Source organism: Phaseolus vulgaris, chromosome 1 (genome assembly GCF_000499845.2).
Source record: "Phaseolus vulgaris cultivar G19833 chromosome 1, P. vulgaris v2.0, whole genome shotgun sequence".
Lineage (NCBI taxonomy): Eukaryota > Viridiplantae > Streptophyta > Magnoliopsida > Fabales > Fabaceae > Phaseolus > Phaseolus vulgaris.
In genome coordinates this window covers 5,167,552-5,183,836 of record NC_023759.2, presented here as the reverse complement: position 1 = coordinate 5,183,836, position 16,285 = coordinate 5,167,552, and the positions used below count along the sequence as shown (strand labels likewise).

Below are 16,285 nucleotides of genomic sequence, written 5' to 3'. Positions count from 1 at the left end.
TGTTCATTTTCACATAAATCGATTTATTTTCTGTAAACTGTGTTAAACACTGTTTCTGCGAGACAGTTTTAAAAGGTCAATTCACCCCCCTCTTGAACTTTGACACTATTAAACCCAACAACAATCTCTTTGTGAGTCTGAAACCGTGGTCGGCGTCGCACATGGCGGACCATAAAATTGCTTGGGTACGATGCTATGGATTACCGTTACCTCTCTGGAATGAGGATTGCTTTACAAAGGTTCTAGGAGATATGGCTACGCTGGTATCCATAGACACTTCCACGTTGCTATGGGAGAACCTGGAATACGCAAGGTTGCAAGTCCTGGTGAAGAACCAAAGCTACATCAGGCTGAAGAAGAAATTGCGGATTAATGAACAGTTTTGGAATATCCTCATTGAAGAAGAACCCCCTGCTTGTCACGAAGGAAGGCACACGCAATCCTGGTATGGTGACTCGTCGGATAGTGTGTCGTCATCAGAGACTTTTATTGAAGAAACGATTTTCTCTTCTAAAAGCTGTGAGGAGGAGGTGAGGTCTGGGTCCAAGGAAGAACATCGGTCAGAAGGGGAGGAGGACGGTGGCAAGGCGGTGGAAGAAGGTGACGAAGGTGCACATAAGACAAATTTGTTTTTTAAGTTAATTGCTGACAAAGACAGCCCTGACCAGAGTATAGACTGCACATCTTGCATGAAAGAAGATAGAATAGGCCAGGTTGCGTGTCGAGGTGCTGACCTAGATGTCAACCCTGACCAAGGCCGTTCCCCTATCTGCAGTAGTTACTCTACCCATGCTGAGCTGGCCAAAGTAGTGGTAGAACTTGAAAGTTTTCACTCACAAGGGACCCCCGCTCTCTCTGTGGGCCAAGGAAGGAAGGTGGAGGCCCAACGCCTTGTGGGCCATATTCCTTGTGAAACCCAATTTGGGAAAAAAGATGTTGGACCGCGCACGATGCAGGAGGCTCCTTGAAGAGAAAATGCAAATGAAAATATCAAATCTATGAGCTGCCGTGGAGGTAAACAGGAGGAGGAACGTGAGGAGGTTCAAACCGGTGAAAGAGAGGTTAGTGGACTAGGTAATCAAGGGATGGAGATTGAATCTCCTTTGAAGGAAAGGGTGGACGAATGCCATGGCACGGAAGAATTTGATGAAGCCTTAAAGGGTGTTATGGTTGGAGGGTCGAAGCCTATCGCGTTTGGAGAGGAAGGCGCGGCTGCAGGAAGTAACCTTATGCTCTCACCACGTTGGCGCATGATTGAAGGGCTCTCTGAAGTGGGGGCCTCTACTTCAAATCCGAGAAGATCAGTGAGAATTAATGCACGCGTTACTAAGGCTGAGGCTTCCTCTAATCATAGACATGGTATGTCTTCAGTGTCCATCTCTGATGGGGATTTCGTCAGTTGTAATACTCGAAATTGTGATCCCGGTAATATGGTGGACCCACCAAAGCTTTGGGAGATCGGTAAAAAAGCGGGGTTGTACTGTACAAAGGATGAGGATGAGGTGGTTAAGGAATATATGTGCCTAGAGGAGAGAGACTTGGAGTTTTTGCAGAGTTATGAGGAGGGTAAGAAGAAGGATCAATCATGTTAATTGTAAACTTGAATATAAGAGGGGTGGGGGGAAGCACAAAGACTGGATACTTGAGGCATATTATAGCAAAGGAAGGTGCAGAATTCGCGTGTATTCAAGAAACGAAATTGAGAACTTGTACAGACGTAAAATGTTTCTCCCTTTGGGGGGACAACAACGTGGGCTGGGTTCACTATGGTGGAGAAAATGGGAGTGGAAGCTTGCTGACTATGTGGCATAAGGATGCTTTCACCTATGAAAGTCATGAAATGGGGAAGAGGTTCATTGCGGTGGTTGGACAGCACACTAAATCTAACTGTAGGTGTGTGGTTGTAAATGTTTATTCCGCATGCTTGTTGAGAGAGAAGATTGATCTATGGGGGAATTTATCTGCTATTAAAGGGGCTTCTTTGGACCCAATTTGGTGCTTCTGTGGTGATTTTAACGCTATTAGAAAACGAGGAGAAAGGAAAGGAACAAGTGTACGGGACAACCATACAAGCGAGATGGGAAGTTTTAATAACTTCATTGAATCTAATATGTTGATTGAACTACCAATTGTAGGCAAAAAATACACTTGGTTTAGTTCAAATGGGAAGGCAATGAGCAGGTTAGACAGAGTGTTAGTCTCTGAAGAATGGTTGCAGGAATGGCCAATGGGTAAGCAGTATGTGCAACGTAGAGAGGTTTTTTATCACTGTGCGATAGTGGTGAAGTCTTTGGTTAAGGATTGGGGACCTAAACCCTTTCGGACCATTGATGCGTGGTTTATGGAGAAGGGATTCTTAACGATGGTGAAGGATTGGTGGACCTCTTACCCCGTTCAGGGGAATGCTTTTGTAGTGTTTAAGGAGAAACTGAAATGTTTAAAGAGAGACTTGAAGGTTTGGAATAGGGATAGTTTCGGTAACATGGAGTCTTCTAAGAAGAAGATTTTGGAGGAGCTTGAGGCTCTTGATTGCTAGCCATGTAGTGGAGTTTTAGATGTTAGCGAGAATGTGCAGAGGTTGGGCTTGTTGAGTCGTCTAAAGGAAACCGATAGGAGGATAGAATCCTTATTGAGCCAAAAAGCTAGAACCAATTGGCTTAAGTATGGGGACTCTTGCACTAGTTTCTATCATTCCTCTCTAAGGTGGAGACGCCTTAGAAATGAAGTTAAAGGTGTGGAGGTGGGAGGTCAATGGTGTGAAGAACCCTGTACAGTTCGGTTGGAAGCGAAGAAGCTCTTTGAATCTAGATTTACAGCAACGAAAGACTTTGGTGTAAGACTAGATGCGGTTGAGTTTGAATCCCTAACCTGGGAAGACAACATGAGCCTTCTAAAAGTGTTCTCTGAGGAAGAAGTAAGGGATGCCGTGTGGCAATGTGAAGGTTCTAAGAGCCCAGGACCTGACGGTTTTAACTTCAATTTCATTAAGAAAAGCTGGGACTTTGTAAAAGAGGAGGTTATGGCAATTATGAATCTCTTCCATGCTACAGGTGCTTTACCGAAGGGATGCAACGCATCCTTCATTGCTTTGGTCCCGAAGATTAGGGACCCTATCAAATTGGAGCAATATCGACCTATTTCGTTAGTAGGGGCTATGTACAAAATCATCTCTAAGGTGTTGGCTGGCAGAATCAGGAACGTCATCTCCTCAATAGTTGATGATAGCCAATCAGCTTTTGTAAAGAACAGAGGGATACTTGACAGTGTGCTAATGGCCAATGAAGTAGTAAAGGATATAAGGAGGGGTGGGGGGAGTAGCTTGTGTCTGAAGGTGGATTTTGAGAAAGCTTATGATTCGGTAAGATGGGAATTTCTCTATGACATGCTCCAAAGGTTGGGGTTTCAAAATAAGTGGATTAGCTGGATCAGAGGATGCATGGAAAGTTCCCCCGTTTCAGTGCTTGTAAACGGGAGCCTGACGGAGGAATTTAAACCTTCCAGAGGGCTGAGGCAGGGCGATCCTCTTGCCCCCTTCCTGTTCATATTGGTAGTAGAAGGCTTGGCAGGTCTAGTAAGACAAGCTACTAAGGCGAATCTACTCTCTGGCCTTAAGATTGGGAGGAAGAAGGTTGAGTTGAGTATCCTGTAGTTCGCAGATGACACCATGTTCTTCTGTGAGGATTCCTACACCAATGTGGTGACGTTGAAGGCAATACTCAGGGGGTTTGAGTTAGCTTCAGGTCTGAAGATAAACTTTCACTAGTCAAAACTAGCAGGCATCAATGTCCAAAGAAACAACTTAGATTGCTATGCCAAGACCCTCAACTATGCTCAAATGGGGATACCTTTCAAATATTTGGGCCTTGAAGTAGGAGGGAATCCTAGGACAAGCAAGTTTTGGGAGCCTGTGCTAAACAAGTTAAAAGACCGACTCAATGTGTGGAAGGGTAGATTCCTATCCATGGCAGGGAGGGTGTGCTTAATCAAATCGGTTCTCACCTCTGTCCCACTTTACTACCTATCTATGTATAAAGCACCGGCGTCGATCTGCAAGAGTATCACCAGAATCCAAAGGAGGTTTCTTTGGGGTTGGGGGAAGGAGAAGACGTCTATCTCTTGGGTAAGCTGGGAAGTTGTGTGCAAAAATAGAGAGGAGGGTAGTCTGGGTGTGAGAGAGATCCAGAAGTTCAATGCAGCTCTTCTGGCTAAATGGAGGTGGAGATACATTTCGGAGGAGAAAGGGAGATGGAAGGAACTGCTAGATTCGAAGTATGGCTCGGAAGTGCAGATTCCGGTCAAACTTCAATCATGGTGGTGGAGAGACTTACACAAAGTATGTAGGGAGGGTGAAGGTGAAGGGTGGTTTTATAAAGAAATTGGATGAAAATTAGGATGTGGAGATAAAATTAGGTTCTGGGAGGATGTGTGGATTGGTAACTGTAATCTCAAAACTTTGTTCCCCAGATTATACTCGTTGTCTTTAAACCAGGGGCACAAGGTGGGAGAGGTAGGTGTGTGGGAAGAGTCGGGTTGGTGCTGGCGGTTAAGATGGAGACGGGAAAGATTTGTGTGGGAATCCGCTCTAGTACAAGAACTTGAAGTGCTCATAACAACGACAACCATTCTTAAAGAAGAGAAGGACGTCCAGGTATGGGGGAATGAGGAGAAAGGGTGCTTCTCAGTCAATAATGCTTACGTGTGTCTATCAAAACAAGGAAGAGGGCCTCAACATGATGTCTTTAAGTCGCTGTGGGAAGCTAAGGCGTTCCCAAGTGCGGTGACTGTAGCGTGGAGAATTATGATGGATAGACTTCCTACTAGAATATGTTTGAGAAGGAGAGGGGTGTTGATGGAAACAACCTTATGTGCTTTTTGCCAGACGAAGGATGAATCGTTTCAACATCTATTTTTGGATTGTAAATATGCTAATCAAGTGTGGTCCATGTGCTTCAAGTGGATTGGAATGTTGTTTGTTCAACACAATGATATAATGACGCACTTCGAGAGCTTTAACCTGTTTCAGGTTAGTCATAATCAAAACCTGGTTTGGAAAGGGGTTTGGGCAGTGGTAGTCAGGTGTATTTGGGATCAGAGGAACTTGGTAGTGTTCAAACAAGGCGTTGTAGATGCAGAAGAAATTTTTCAGCAAGCACAAATTAAATCTTGGCAATGGCTGAAACATAAGACAAGTTCCTTTAACTACTCCTTAGTGGATTGGGTCCTGAATCCAATGTGCTGCATAAAAAGCTACAGATAACCAGAGCTTGGTGACATGCTCAGTGGAGGGAAGGAGGAGATGTTGCTAGCGTGGGAATAAGGCATTGGCAGTGTGCTGGTTGCAGGGTTTAGAGGCTGCTGACTAAAGCCATACTTGCGGGATGGTGCTTTTAATTCACCTATGGAAGGTTGCAATGCAGCTGGCTACAGTGGGCGAACCTGAGCAAAGGAGTACCTTAGGGTTCTCCTTGGAAGGGTGAGGTCAATTGTTGGTGTAAGTAGCGGAAGGCAAGGGTTCTGGCTCTGGAGCATCTGAAGGACTGTTATGTGGAAGGATGATACTACAGTCGGTGATCGTCGAAGGTATGCAAGTCAACATGATCGCCGGTCGGTGAAGTGGTGCTTTACATAGGTTACCTTGATTGCCGATCGGTGAAGCGGCATGACCCATTTGTATGTAGTCGGTGATCGCCGATTGTGCAAAGCTCAACATGATCGCCGGTAATTGAAATGGCGATTTCAACATGATCGCCGGTTGATGAAGCAGCGCTTTCCACTTCTGTGCAGACGGCGATCGTAGATGGCAGCGCTCAACATGATCGCCCGTTATAAAAAACGGCGATGGTCAATGTGATCACCGATCGAGGAAGCGGCGTTCCTCATATGTGAGTAGTCGGTAGTCGTCGTAGCTACTTGAAACGGCGTGCTCCATATGATCGCCGGTCGGTGGTGGTCGAAGTTATCCAAAGATAATCGCTGGTCGAGGAAGTGGCGTGCTCTTTATGGACGTAGTCGGTGGTTGCCGAAGGCAATGTGAATGGGTAACCCGTTGCGTGGCGAGGTGAATGTAGAGGGCATCGGTTGAGGGCGTCTCGAGCTGTGTCTTATTCAAAGCACAAGAAGTTAAGCAGGTTCCCTATACGTATCCACTGTTCCTGGATGAGCAGCTGTGTGGTTGGTGTGCGGTAGTTACAGGGGACTGTTGAGTATTGAGCCTGCGGTGGAGAACGGGTGTTACTCAACACCGTTAACTTAGCGTATCTTTTCTGGCGTGGAGGGAGCTGGTGGTTTTATAGAGTGCTGATATGGTGTGCTGTGGAGGTTTTCGTGGTCTACTATAAGGGTTAAGTTTGGTTCTGTCTTAGGTGGTGAGTGAGGGTCTTTGTGGTGTTTTTGTCTGTTGGGATAAATGGGTAAACCATATTTGAGGTTGGCTCTTTTATGTCTAGCAGAATCGGTTTAGCTTATGCGTACAGTCTAGACTTTAAGGTCTGATGTATACGGGTTGGGACACCCCTAAAGTGTCTCTTTTAATTTTTATTAATTCGTTGCTGATCAAAAAAAAAAAATTACCCTTTTCGATTCAAAGGCGACCCAGAAAAGTGTGGTGAGAAAAGGTATGAGCTTGGTTGTGAGAATAATGTTACGGTGTTGTATCTGTACTTTGCAAAATATCATGTGCAGTCAATCAACTACAACAACTATAGAGTGAGAGTAGTTGATCCTGCTCTTCAGCACCATAACCTGAGTTTCGAGTCTCAACTGAGAATAAAACTTTTATTTCGGTACTACTTTTCAGATAAGAAAATACAATTTCTGAAAATAGTCTTACAATATACTTTTGAAATTCTACATTTTCTTTCATCAAAGTTATACTATAAATTACATTTAAAATCATAATATAAATAACATTCAAAACTATGATTAAAGCTAATAATTATTTACCATTTAAATTTCTAAATAAAACTAATGACGACTTTGAGTTTAATGCTAACTAATTCCTCTCTTATACCTTTCATATTTTTCATTCAGATTGTTTTTTTCTGAACGTCATCACCCACATTTCCAATATTTTCCCAACAATCAACACACTGTTATGAATTAAAAGCAACTTCAGTCTTCTTCACGCACCAACCCATGCAGAGTTCTGGATTGAAATACTTTTAGTCTCCCAAATAAAATCTTTTGCACTTTCACCCTCTGAATTAAAAGGATTGAAGAAAGACTGTGGCTTCAATGAGCTTGGAACATAATGATTAAACCATATATCCCTTTCAAATGATGCCTTGACAACATTCCATTTATTGTCTTTTCCCAAATCAAAACCATTATTGTCACAAAGAACTTTACTACACCCTGCAGTCATACTATCTGAAGTATTATTTCTTACACTCTCATCAACAATAACAAAAGATGGAAGATACTTGTCATTCACCTTTGATTCTACCCTTAGCTTCTTGATAGCTTCAAGGGAATTTGTAAAATTATAATGGGTTTCTAATTTGGATTGTAATTCATTCACCTTTTCTTTTTGTGCCAAAAGTAACAAATGGAGTTCTTCAACTTGATTGAATCTACTTTCTTTGTCTTTCTCCATATCAATATATTTTTCTTCCAATTTTCTAAACCTTCTTTTCAGGTTACCAAATTTTGCTTCAACACTCTCCAATTGAGATAGTAGGACACTCCTTTCATTTAGAAGGTTTTGTTTTTTCATTATTCAGTAAATTGCAAAATTCTTCCAAACTACTTGATTTTTCCCTTAAATCTTCAATCTCAATTTTTTCATCACAAAAGGACTTCTCTGACAATGTATTCTTTAAGTTGAGTTTGAACATTCGATTCTTCGCCATCTCCACATTTGCAAGCAATCATCCATTTTTGTCCTTCAAGTGCAAAATCCGGTATTTCATGGAAACCGAATAACCTTTCTCCAACTATTGTCCCATACTAAGAATATTGTTCTTCAAATCAAGTACATAATGAACATCCTCCATAGTGCATTCTTTTCCATCCTTTAAGGAAGAACATATTTTCCCCCGATCTTTGATTGAAACTTTTGTTGAGTCTCCAAAAGACACATGTCCATCTTCTATCTATTGTATATCAAGAAAGAGATATTTGTGCCCACACATATGATTACTAACACCAATGTGTAGATACCATACCATGTCACTATCCAGAATGACGCCTTCATTGGCCATCATGAGAATTCCTTCCTCTTTTGTCTCATCTTCCTCCACTAAATTTGCACTTTCTTCCACTTTTTTCTTGGCATAACACTCATTTGCATAGTGTCCATATTTCTTGCATGTAACATTCAACATTTGAACGATATGAATGACCACCACGATCACGACCTCGTCCACGCCAATTTTGTTGGTTCATTTGTCCCCTTTCTTCATTGTTGTTTCCATGACCACGACGTCCGCGTCCATGTCCTCTTCCTCGGTTATGTTGTGCGTACATCGTCTTGTTTTCTTTTATGGTCATCTTTGTTTGTAAGGCTTCCTCCAAGACTTCTTGCTTATTTTTCTTCTTTCGTTGTTCATGTGCCTCAAGAGAACCCGTGAGATCATCAATGGTCATCTCTTCCAAATTTCTTGACTCCTTCAATTGCACATACAACGATTTCAAAGTCATTGGTCAATGACCGAAGAATTTTCTCCACAACTCTTGTATCCGAGAGAGTCTCTCCATTGTGTTTTAGTTGATTGGCTACTATTTGCACACAAGTGATGTAACTAGATACATCTTCCGAATCCTTCATCTTTATGGCCTCCAACTCACCTCGTAAAGTTTGAAAACGCATTTGTTTAACTCAGATTGCACCCTTGAACACCTTTTCCAAGATGTTCCATGTTTCATTTGAAGTGGATGCACCAACAATCTTCTCAAAGATTGCCTCATCAACGACTCTATACAACATGTACAAAGCTGCCTTATCTTCCGATTATGTCTCTTTCAATACTTTGTTTTGGGTCGCCGAGTAACCAGTGGTATTTTCTGGTTCTTCAAAACCTTGTTGAACTACCTCCAAAAAATCTTGAGATCCCATAAGGGCTTTCATTTGGATGCTCCAATTGTCATAATTGACCATCTTTGTTAATTGAGGAAGGGACATATTATTGGTTATACTGGCCATAACTCTCATACCAATTTGTTAACCAAGAATAAAACTTTTATTTCAATGCTACTTTTCAGATAAGAATACCGTCTCTGTAAATAGTCTTGCAATAGACTTTTCAAATTCTAGATTCTCTCTCATCAAAGCTATACTATAAATTACATTTAAAGTCACAAAATTAATTATATTTAAAACTATGATTAAAGCTAATAATTATTGAACATTCAAATTTCTAAATAAAATTGATGTTATTTTTGAGTTTAATGTTGAGCATATAGCGTTTGTGAACTATAACCAATCAGTGGGAGAGAAAGAGAAGTGTGTGGATAGTGGAGAGTGGAGATAGGTGAAGTGGGAGGGGAAGGGTTATGCATATGCAATTAGTGGAGACCTTAAAGTTGAGGACTTGGAAGTTGGGTGTGAGGTAAAGCTTGTTGCTCTCACTTCTCTCTCCACTTTCGATTACCATTCCTACACTTCCTTGCACACTGCACTCGCCTATGGATTTGAGATTTCATTAGTACTGCATGATCCTCTTCATCTTGTTCATGATTACTATTTTCTTGAGCACAATTGGCAGCATGATTATCACCTTTTGATCTGCACTCATTTGCATAATGGACACGTTTATGGCAGTTATAACACTCCACATTTGATCTATTATACATGCCTCCTCGTCCTCCACGACCACGTCCTCCGCGCCAAGAGTTATTTGAACTTGGATTGTGATTGGAACTGGTGTTGTTTTGCTCAGCGCCTTCATGATTCTGGCCACCACGACCTTTGCTGGAATACCTACCACCACGTCTCTGTTCTCTGCCTCGTGAACTACTGTGTTTATGATAGGAGCTACCAATTGCTTATTCAATTGGTTTTTCAATCTTATTGTCATTCATCCGCTGCTCATGCACTCGTAGGGAACTAGACAATAACTTTACTGTCATTGTTGAAATGTCATTGGCCTCTTCAATTGCGGCAACAACATGTTCAAATCTGGGAGTTAAAAACCTCAAAATCTTCTTCACCTTTGCCTGCTCCGAATGTGTTTCACCATTGGTCTTCATCTTATTTGTCAATGCAAGAACTTTATTTATATAGACATCAATAGTCTTTGTGGTTTCCATCTGCAGCAGTTCATATTGGCGTCGTCTTAAGGTTTGAAGACGCACCCTATTGTTTTTGTCATCACTTTTATAATTGGTTGACAAAATGATCCAAACTCCACTTGCAGTTGTTGCTCCTTCTATATGCTCAAACGTCTCGTCATTCATCCCTTGATGGATGAGATACAAAACCTTCTTATCCTTCTTCTGGTCACGATGCGCTACTCGTTGTGCCTCAGTTGAATCTCATAACTCATCTCATGATAATCAAACAAAACTCTCATCTGCACACACCACCGATTGAAATTTTTTCCATCAAGGATAGGGACATATAATTGGGTAGAGTTCATGGTAACAAAATGGCTCTGATACCAGTTGTAGAAAGTAATTAAAGGAAATAATAGAAAATAAAATGTTAGAAATTGCAAAACTGTTGTTGTAATTGATATCTGTATTTTGATTTACTTCAATAATATATATAATAAAATTACAAATACTAGAAACTATAAAATAGGAATAATTAATGCAATAATAACAGTAAATAATTTAACGATAATAAAATCTGAATTAATAAACAAGAGTGAACCAATGTAAATCTCAAGTGCAATCTCTCTCTTACTCTGATATCTATTTTATCAATAACTTTCTACTTTTTGCATTTAAATCAATTGGTTGAATTCTCATAACAAGTAGTTTAATTTTTTAATATATACTTGTTGTGCTTTTTATAATTAGTTAAACAGATAAATCAATTAGTTGATTTTATTCAAATTTCAAGTTGACTCCACTATTGCGAAAATATTGTGAAAACAATTCACCCTAATTTTTGTTCCGCCTTTTTCTCACCTTGTATATCATTTTTTATGCTATATTGATCCTCGTATTTGTTCCTACTTTAAGTTTTTATTCACTATTAAATGACAAAATTACCTTTATAACACTTTATTCTTGCCTTAAACTGTCTTAAACGTTTAGGAGACATTAATGGGATTCTTCTATTAAATATATCATCGTATGAATTTTTCTAGGATTCACTCTCATCCAATCCAAATTATCGTTATATAGGTCATAACCTACCTATAATGCCATACATCCCACTAGTCTCAGACCGAGTCTTAGAGGCTTAATATCGAAACTTACCTATAACGCCACACAATTCACTAATCCTCAGACCGAGCCTTAAAGGCTTAATATCGGAACTTACCTGTAACACCACAAAGGATATTTAGAAAAATAAGTCAATAAATAACATCTATCAATCACTTATTGAACGGATGGTTAAGAGAGGGGACTCTTAAACAAACATTCCCTAGGTTATTCTCTATTTCAAGTCATGTGCTATGTTAAAAAAATACCTATGGGAGTGCTAACAATACTTTATTCAATTTTTTTTAGCATGTCAGAGCACTCCAGAATGCTCAAACCTTTTCTTGGAGGGTTTTGGTGGGATAACTACCAACAAGATCTAACTTAACTAGGAGAGGTGTAACCTTAATACCACAAATTTCCCTTTATGCGAAGGAATTTTCTCTATTGAGTTGAGGAGAGATAAACGCAGTTCTAGAATTTTCTCCAAGATGCAAGTGTTATGAGCTTGCGGGATTATTGCAAAGATTCGTAACAAAACCTTGCTTTCTGTATTATGTTTCAGAAAAATACATGAAAAAGACAACAAGAAGAAAATAGCCCACAAGAGAAAACAATTATTCAGCAAGAAAGAAAAAGAACAGAAACAACACTGGAGGCAAAGCAGGTCATTCAACCTACTCTGCTAGCATATTAAAAATGGTAATTCATGACACACGCATAGTCACACGGATTAATGAAACAAAAGCACAACTTGTAAGAGCAAAAAACAAAAGAAGAAAACAAGAATTTCTGGAAAACAGAATATGAGATGCACACACTCAAGATTACAACAGATAAACATATAAATAAACAATGAATATCATTAAAATTATTTTTCGAAAGCATATTATATAAGCTTCCAAAAAGAACAATTTAGGGTGGTCTTAGAAATTCAAAGAACCTCGTTAACAAAACTACTACAAGAATATCTAAATCAGAATTCATGCATTTCACGAATATTTATAACCATGTAGAAACGTGATTTCCGAGTCAAAGACCACGTTTTAAGTAACGTGGTCCTTCATATTATAAATATAGTTCAGTGTGTGTTGTGTTAAATATAAATATCTAACTTGGATTTGTTTTCACTTGAATTTATTGAGAAACAGTTTGGACATGATGTGGAGAGAGAGAGCATTCATGGTGGTACTGCTACTTCTAGTCCACAAAATCCATGGTGGCTGCCCCCCTTCTTCCTGTGGTAAAATCACCAACATCAATCACCCTTTTCGATTAAAAGGCGACCCAGAAAAGTGTGGTGAGAAAAGGTATGAGCTTGGTTGTGAGAATAATGTTACGGTGTTGTATCTGTACTCTGCACAATATCATGTGCAGTCAATAAACTACAAGAAGTACACAGTGAGAGTGGTTGATCCTGCTCTTCAACACCATAATCTCTCCTCCCTTCCTCTCCGTTTCCTCTCTCGCTCCAATTTCTCTGACACTTACACTCACAAATACTTTTACCAGTCGGATCCATACCAAGCCGGTCTAAAAGCCTTTGAGAATTTTGAATCTCTGAGTTTCTCGCATATAGTGTTTGTGAATTGTAAGGATTGGGTGAGAGAGAAAGGGAAGTATGTGGAGAGTGGAGAGTGGGTGAAGTGGGAGGGGAAGGGGTATGCATATGCAATTGGTGGAGACCTAAAAGCAGAGGACTTAGAAGTTGGGTGTGAGGTAAAGCTTGTTGCTCCCACTTCTCTCTCCACTTTCGATTACCATTCCTACTCTTCCATTCACACCGCACTCGCCTATGGATTTGAGATTTCATGGATACAACTAGTCTGTTGGAAACATTGTTCATTTCTCTATACTGTTTGCTATTTCGACTCTTATAATCAGAAGCTTAAATGCGGAAATGGTGAGTAATCCTAATCCAAATGTCAAACAAATATTTTTATATTTATGATTCACCCTTCTATATTCAATCAATATTTAGATGAGTAATAATTCATTTCTTTGTATATTTTACCTGTATTAGTTATAACTGATGCATATAAGCTGCTTGTAAAAAAACGTCATGCATATAATAGCCTTGTTGGTATAGTTGTTGAGATTAACAGTTCTGAAATTTATATTTTCCTTCGTGTTTGGGTGATACAGGAATACTGGCTCAACTAATAGTGGTTGTAACAAGTAAGAACTTTTGCCTCTTAATTTACTTTTGCATTAATAAAGTAATAATTTTACATTCTACAAAACAGATGTTTTGTTGTCTCTATTTCATCATTAGAGAACGCAACCATAAACTAGACAATCCACATGAAACAAAATTATAATAAATTTAGTTTTTAATTTGGACAACCATTAGTCCATTTCTTCTTACAGTCACATTATCATCTTCCACGTCATTTATACTAATCCAACACAACCTTTATTATCTCACAGTCTTTTTTGTCAACACACTCTGAAATTGATATTTTATTATCTTAATTTATCTCTACTCTAATTATGTACTCCACTTCTTTTAAAATTCAGTTTTAATTTATCTAAAAATTTTCTTATATTTTCTTCATCTAATTTAAAAAATCAAAATTTTAATTAAAGTGGTATAAATAAAGGTTAATAACCGATAATAAATGTTAATTACATTAAAGATAAAATATTGTGATTTTCAATACGTTAAAAATGTTAAGAGGGACACGGATTGAATTTTAAAAGTTTATAGAAACTAATAAATTATTTAAAAATCTGTTTTTTTTTTATTTTTTACAATCTTTACTGAATTAGGTCTTAGGACACATTAATGTTACAGAAAAATTTATTTATAGAGAGTAACATAAAAAATGAAGTTTATTGATAATCGTTTATTGCTAAATATTAAATTTACTTTTTTTGTAATGTTACTAAGTAAATGGATATGTAAACTTAGGATTTTATGAACGGGAATTTACTTTAACAAATACCTTTTTGCATTTTATACTATAAGGGTTATCATTAAAGTAAAATTTTATTGCAGGAGATGTCGCATATATATGGATTTACAAAGTTGTGTTTGGATTACCATTCTTAATTGTTATTTTTATATGTAAATGGAGAAAAAGACATATGTCAATATATGAAAATATTGAAAATTATCTTCAACAAAATAGTTTGGCACCTATTAGATATTCATACAAGGAAATCAAGAACATGGCTGCAGGTTTCAAAGAGAAGTTAGGTGAAGGAGGATTTGGCTCAGTCTTTAAAGCAAAGTTGCGCAGTGGGCCTTCAGTGGCTATCAAAATGTTAGGCAAATTCAAAGGAAATGGACAAGATTTTATCAGTGAAGTTGCAACCATTGGAAGAATACATCATCAAAACGTGGTACGATTAATTGGATTTTGTGTTAGTGGCTCAAAACGTGCTCTTGTCTATGAATTCATGCCCAATGGTTCTCTTGATAAATTTATTTTCTCAAAAGAAATAAATATACATTTAAGCTATGAAAGGATATATAATATATCAATTGGAGTGGCTTGTGGGATTGCTTATCTCCACCATGGGTGTGAGATGCAGATTTTGCATTTTGACATCAAACCCCATAACATCTTACTAGATGAAAACTTCATCCCTAAGGTTTCTGACTTTGGATTGGCGAAGTTATATCCAATAGATAATAACATCGTCACAATGACTGCAACAAGAGGAACTATTGGATATATGGCTCCAGAATTGTTTTATAAAAATATTGGAGGAATATCCCATAAGGCTGATGTTTATAGCTTTGGAATGTTGTTGATGGAAATGGCAAGTAAGAGGAAGAATCTAAATCCTCATGCAGACCACTCAAGTCAAATTTACTTTCCCCTTTGGATCTATGATCATATTAGGGAAGGGGAAGATGTAGATGTCGAAAATGTGACAGAAGAAGAAAATAAAATAGCAAAGAAGATGATCATAGTTGCACTCTGGTGTATACAACTAAAACCAAATGATCGACCCTCAATGAATAAAGTAGTGAAAATGCTTGAAGGAGATATTGAAGAGTTGGAAATACCTCCAAAACCTATTTTATTTCCAGAAGATGAAATAGTGTCAGAGTATCAAACAATCAACTCTTACTAGATATATTTAATGTTGAAATTATTTACTTGTAAATATATATTATTCCACGATGCACAAGCCTAGTTATTTGCCATCCATCTTCTTATTCTAAAGACTTGGTTGTCCATGATGTTTCACTTGTTTATATTATTTTGTATTTTGTAATGAACTATGGATATAAGGACATGTTATTATATTCTAAAATAGTTGCATAAATTGTATGCAAAATGGCCAAAAAATTTGCTTTCGATGTATTATAAGAAGAAAAGCCAAAGACCTACGTAGATATTTGATCCCTATAGACTTCCTTGTCACAATATTTAGTTACTCAGCTTCCATCTACCTTTATTTTCATTTTCCCAGAACTGGTGGTTTCCATCTAGGTATCCATGCAAAGTCCTTTATATCCTTTAGTGCCATAACAAAATCATCTTGTAGTAAATGGATTTTTTTCACAAAACTTCACGGATCTTCCATACTTCATCATAAAAAATACGATTGTTTCTTCATTTACAGATCCACAATACTGCTGCAGCAAAAAGAAAACCTCCGTGCATGTAATTAAACAAAAGTAATGATTACACGCGTTGTCGATAAAACACGCGATGATTATATTTAATTTTTTTTTTTAAAAAAAACTCTTTTCGCGGATATTAAGTTTTAACTTAAATTTTTTACATTGTAATTTTTAATATATTTTGTTATTAATTTTTAATTTTATATTGTCACATTTCTAAATATTTCTTAAAATATATATAATACTTGCAAACATCATCATTCACACTCAAACAATTTATATTTTAAACAAATATATAAATATGTTTACAAAATTATTATTTATCACTTCTAAATATTTCATTAATAGTTGATAATTTATATGATTAACAATTGATTAAATACAAAA

At 38.0% G+C, this 16,285-nt stretch overlaps 3 protein-coding genes across 4 annotated transcripts; 2 read left to right on the top strand and 1 right to left on the bottom strand.

The window, feature by feature from the left end:
- The first annotated feature begins 1,801 nt into the window (after nt 1-1,801).
- Nucleotides 1,802-2,536, top strand: LOC137815363 (uncharacterized). The gene has a single exon (XM_068618507.1). It carries the CDS (start codon nt 1,802-1,804, stop codon nt 2,534-2,536), a length of 735 nt encoding a protein of 244 aa, XP_068474608.1.
- A 7,448-nt stretch (nt 2,537-9,984) lies between these two features.
- On the bottom strand, nt 9,985-10,395 carry LOC137815362 (uncharacterized). The gene has a single exon (XM_068618506.1). The coding sequence runs from the start codon at nt 10,393-10,395 to the stop codon at nt 9,985-9,987; it is 411 nt and encodes a 136-aa protein (XP_068474607.1).
- A 1,959-nt stretch (nt 10,396-12,354) lies between these two features.
- On the top strand, nt 12,355-15,578 carry LOC137813297 (rust resistance kinase Lr10-like). 2 transcript variants are annotated; one of them, XM_068615423.1, is made up of 3 exons: nt 12,355-13,216; nt 13,459-13,491; nt 14,315-15,578. In XM_068615423.1, exons 1-3 carry the CDS (start codon nt 12,472-12,474, stop codon nt 15,400-15,402), a joined length of 1,866 nt encoding a protein of 621 aa, XP_068471524.1. In that variant the 5' UTR covers nt 12,355-12,471; the 3' UTR covers nt 15,403-15,578. The 2 variants fall into 2 exon arrangements, with proteins under 2 accessions (XP_068471524.1, XP_068471525.1); XM_068615424.1 differs by having other exon boundaries at nt 12,359-13,216; nt 14,498-15,578.
- Nucleotides 15,579-16,285: the final 707 nt, after the last annotated feature.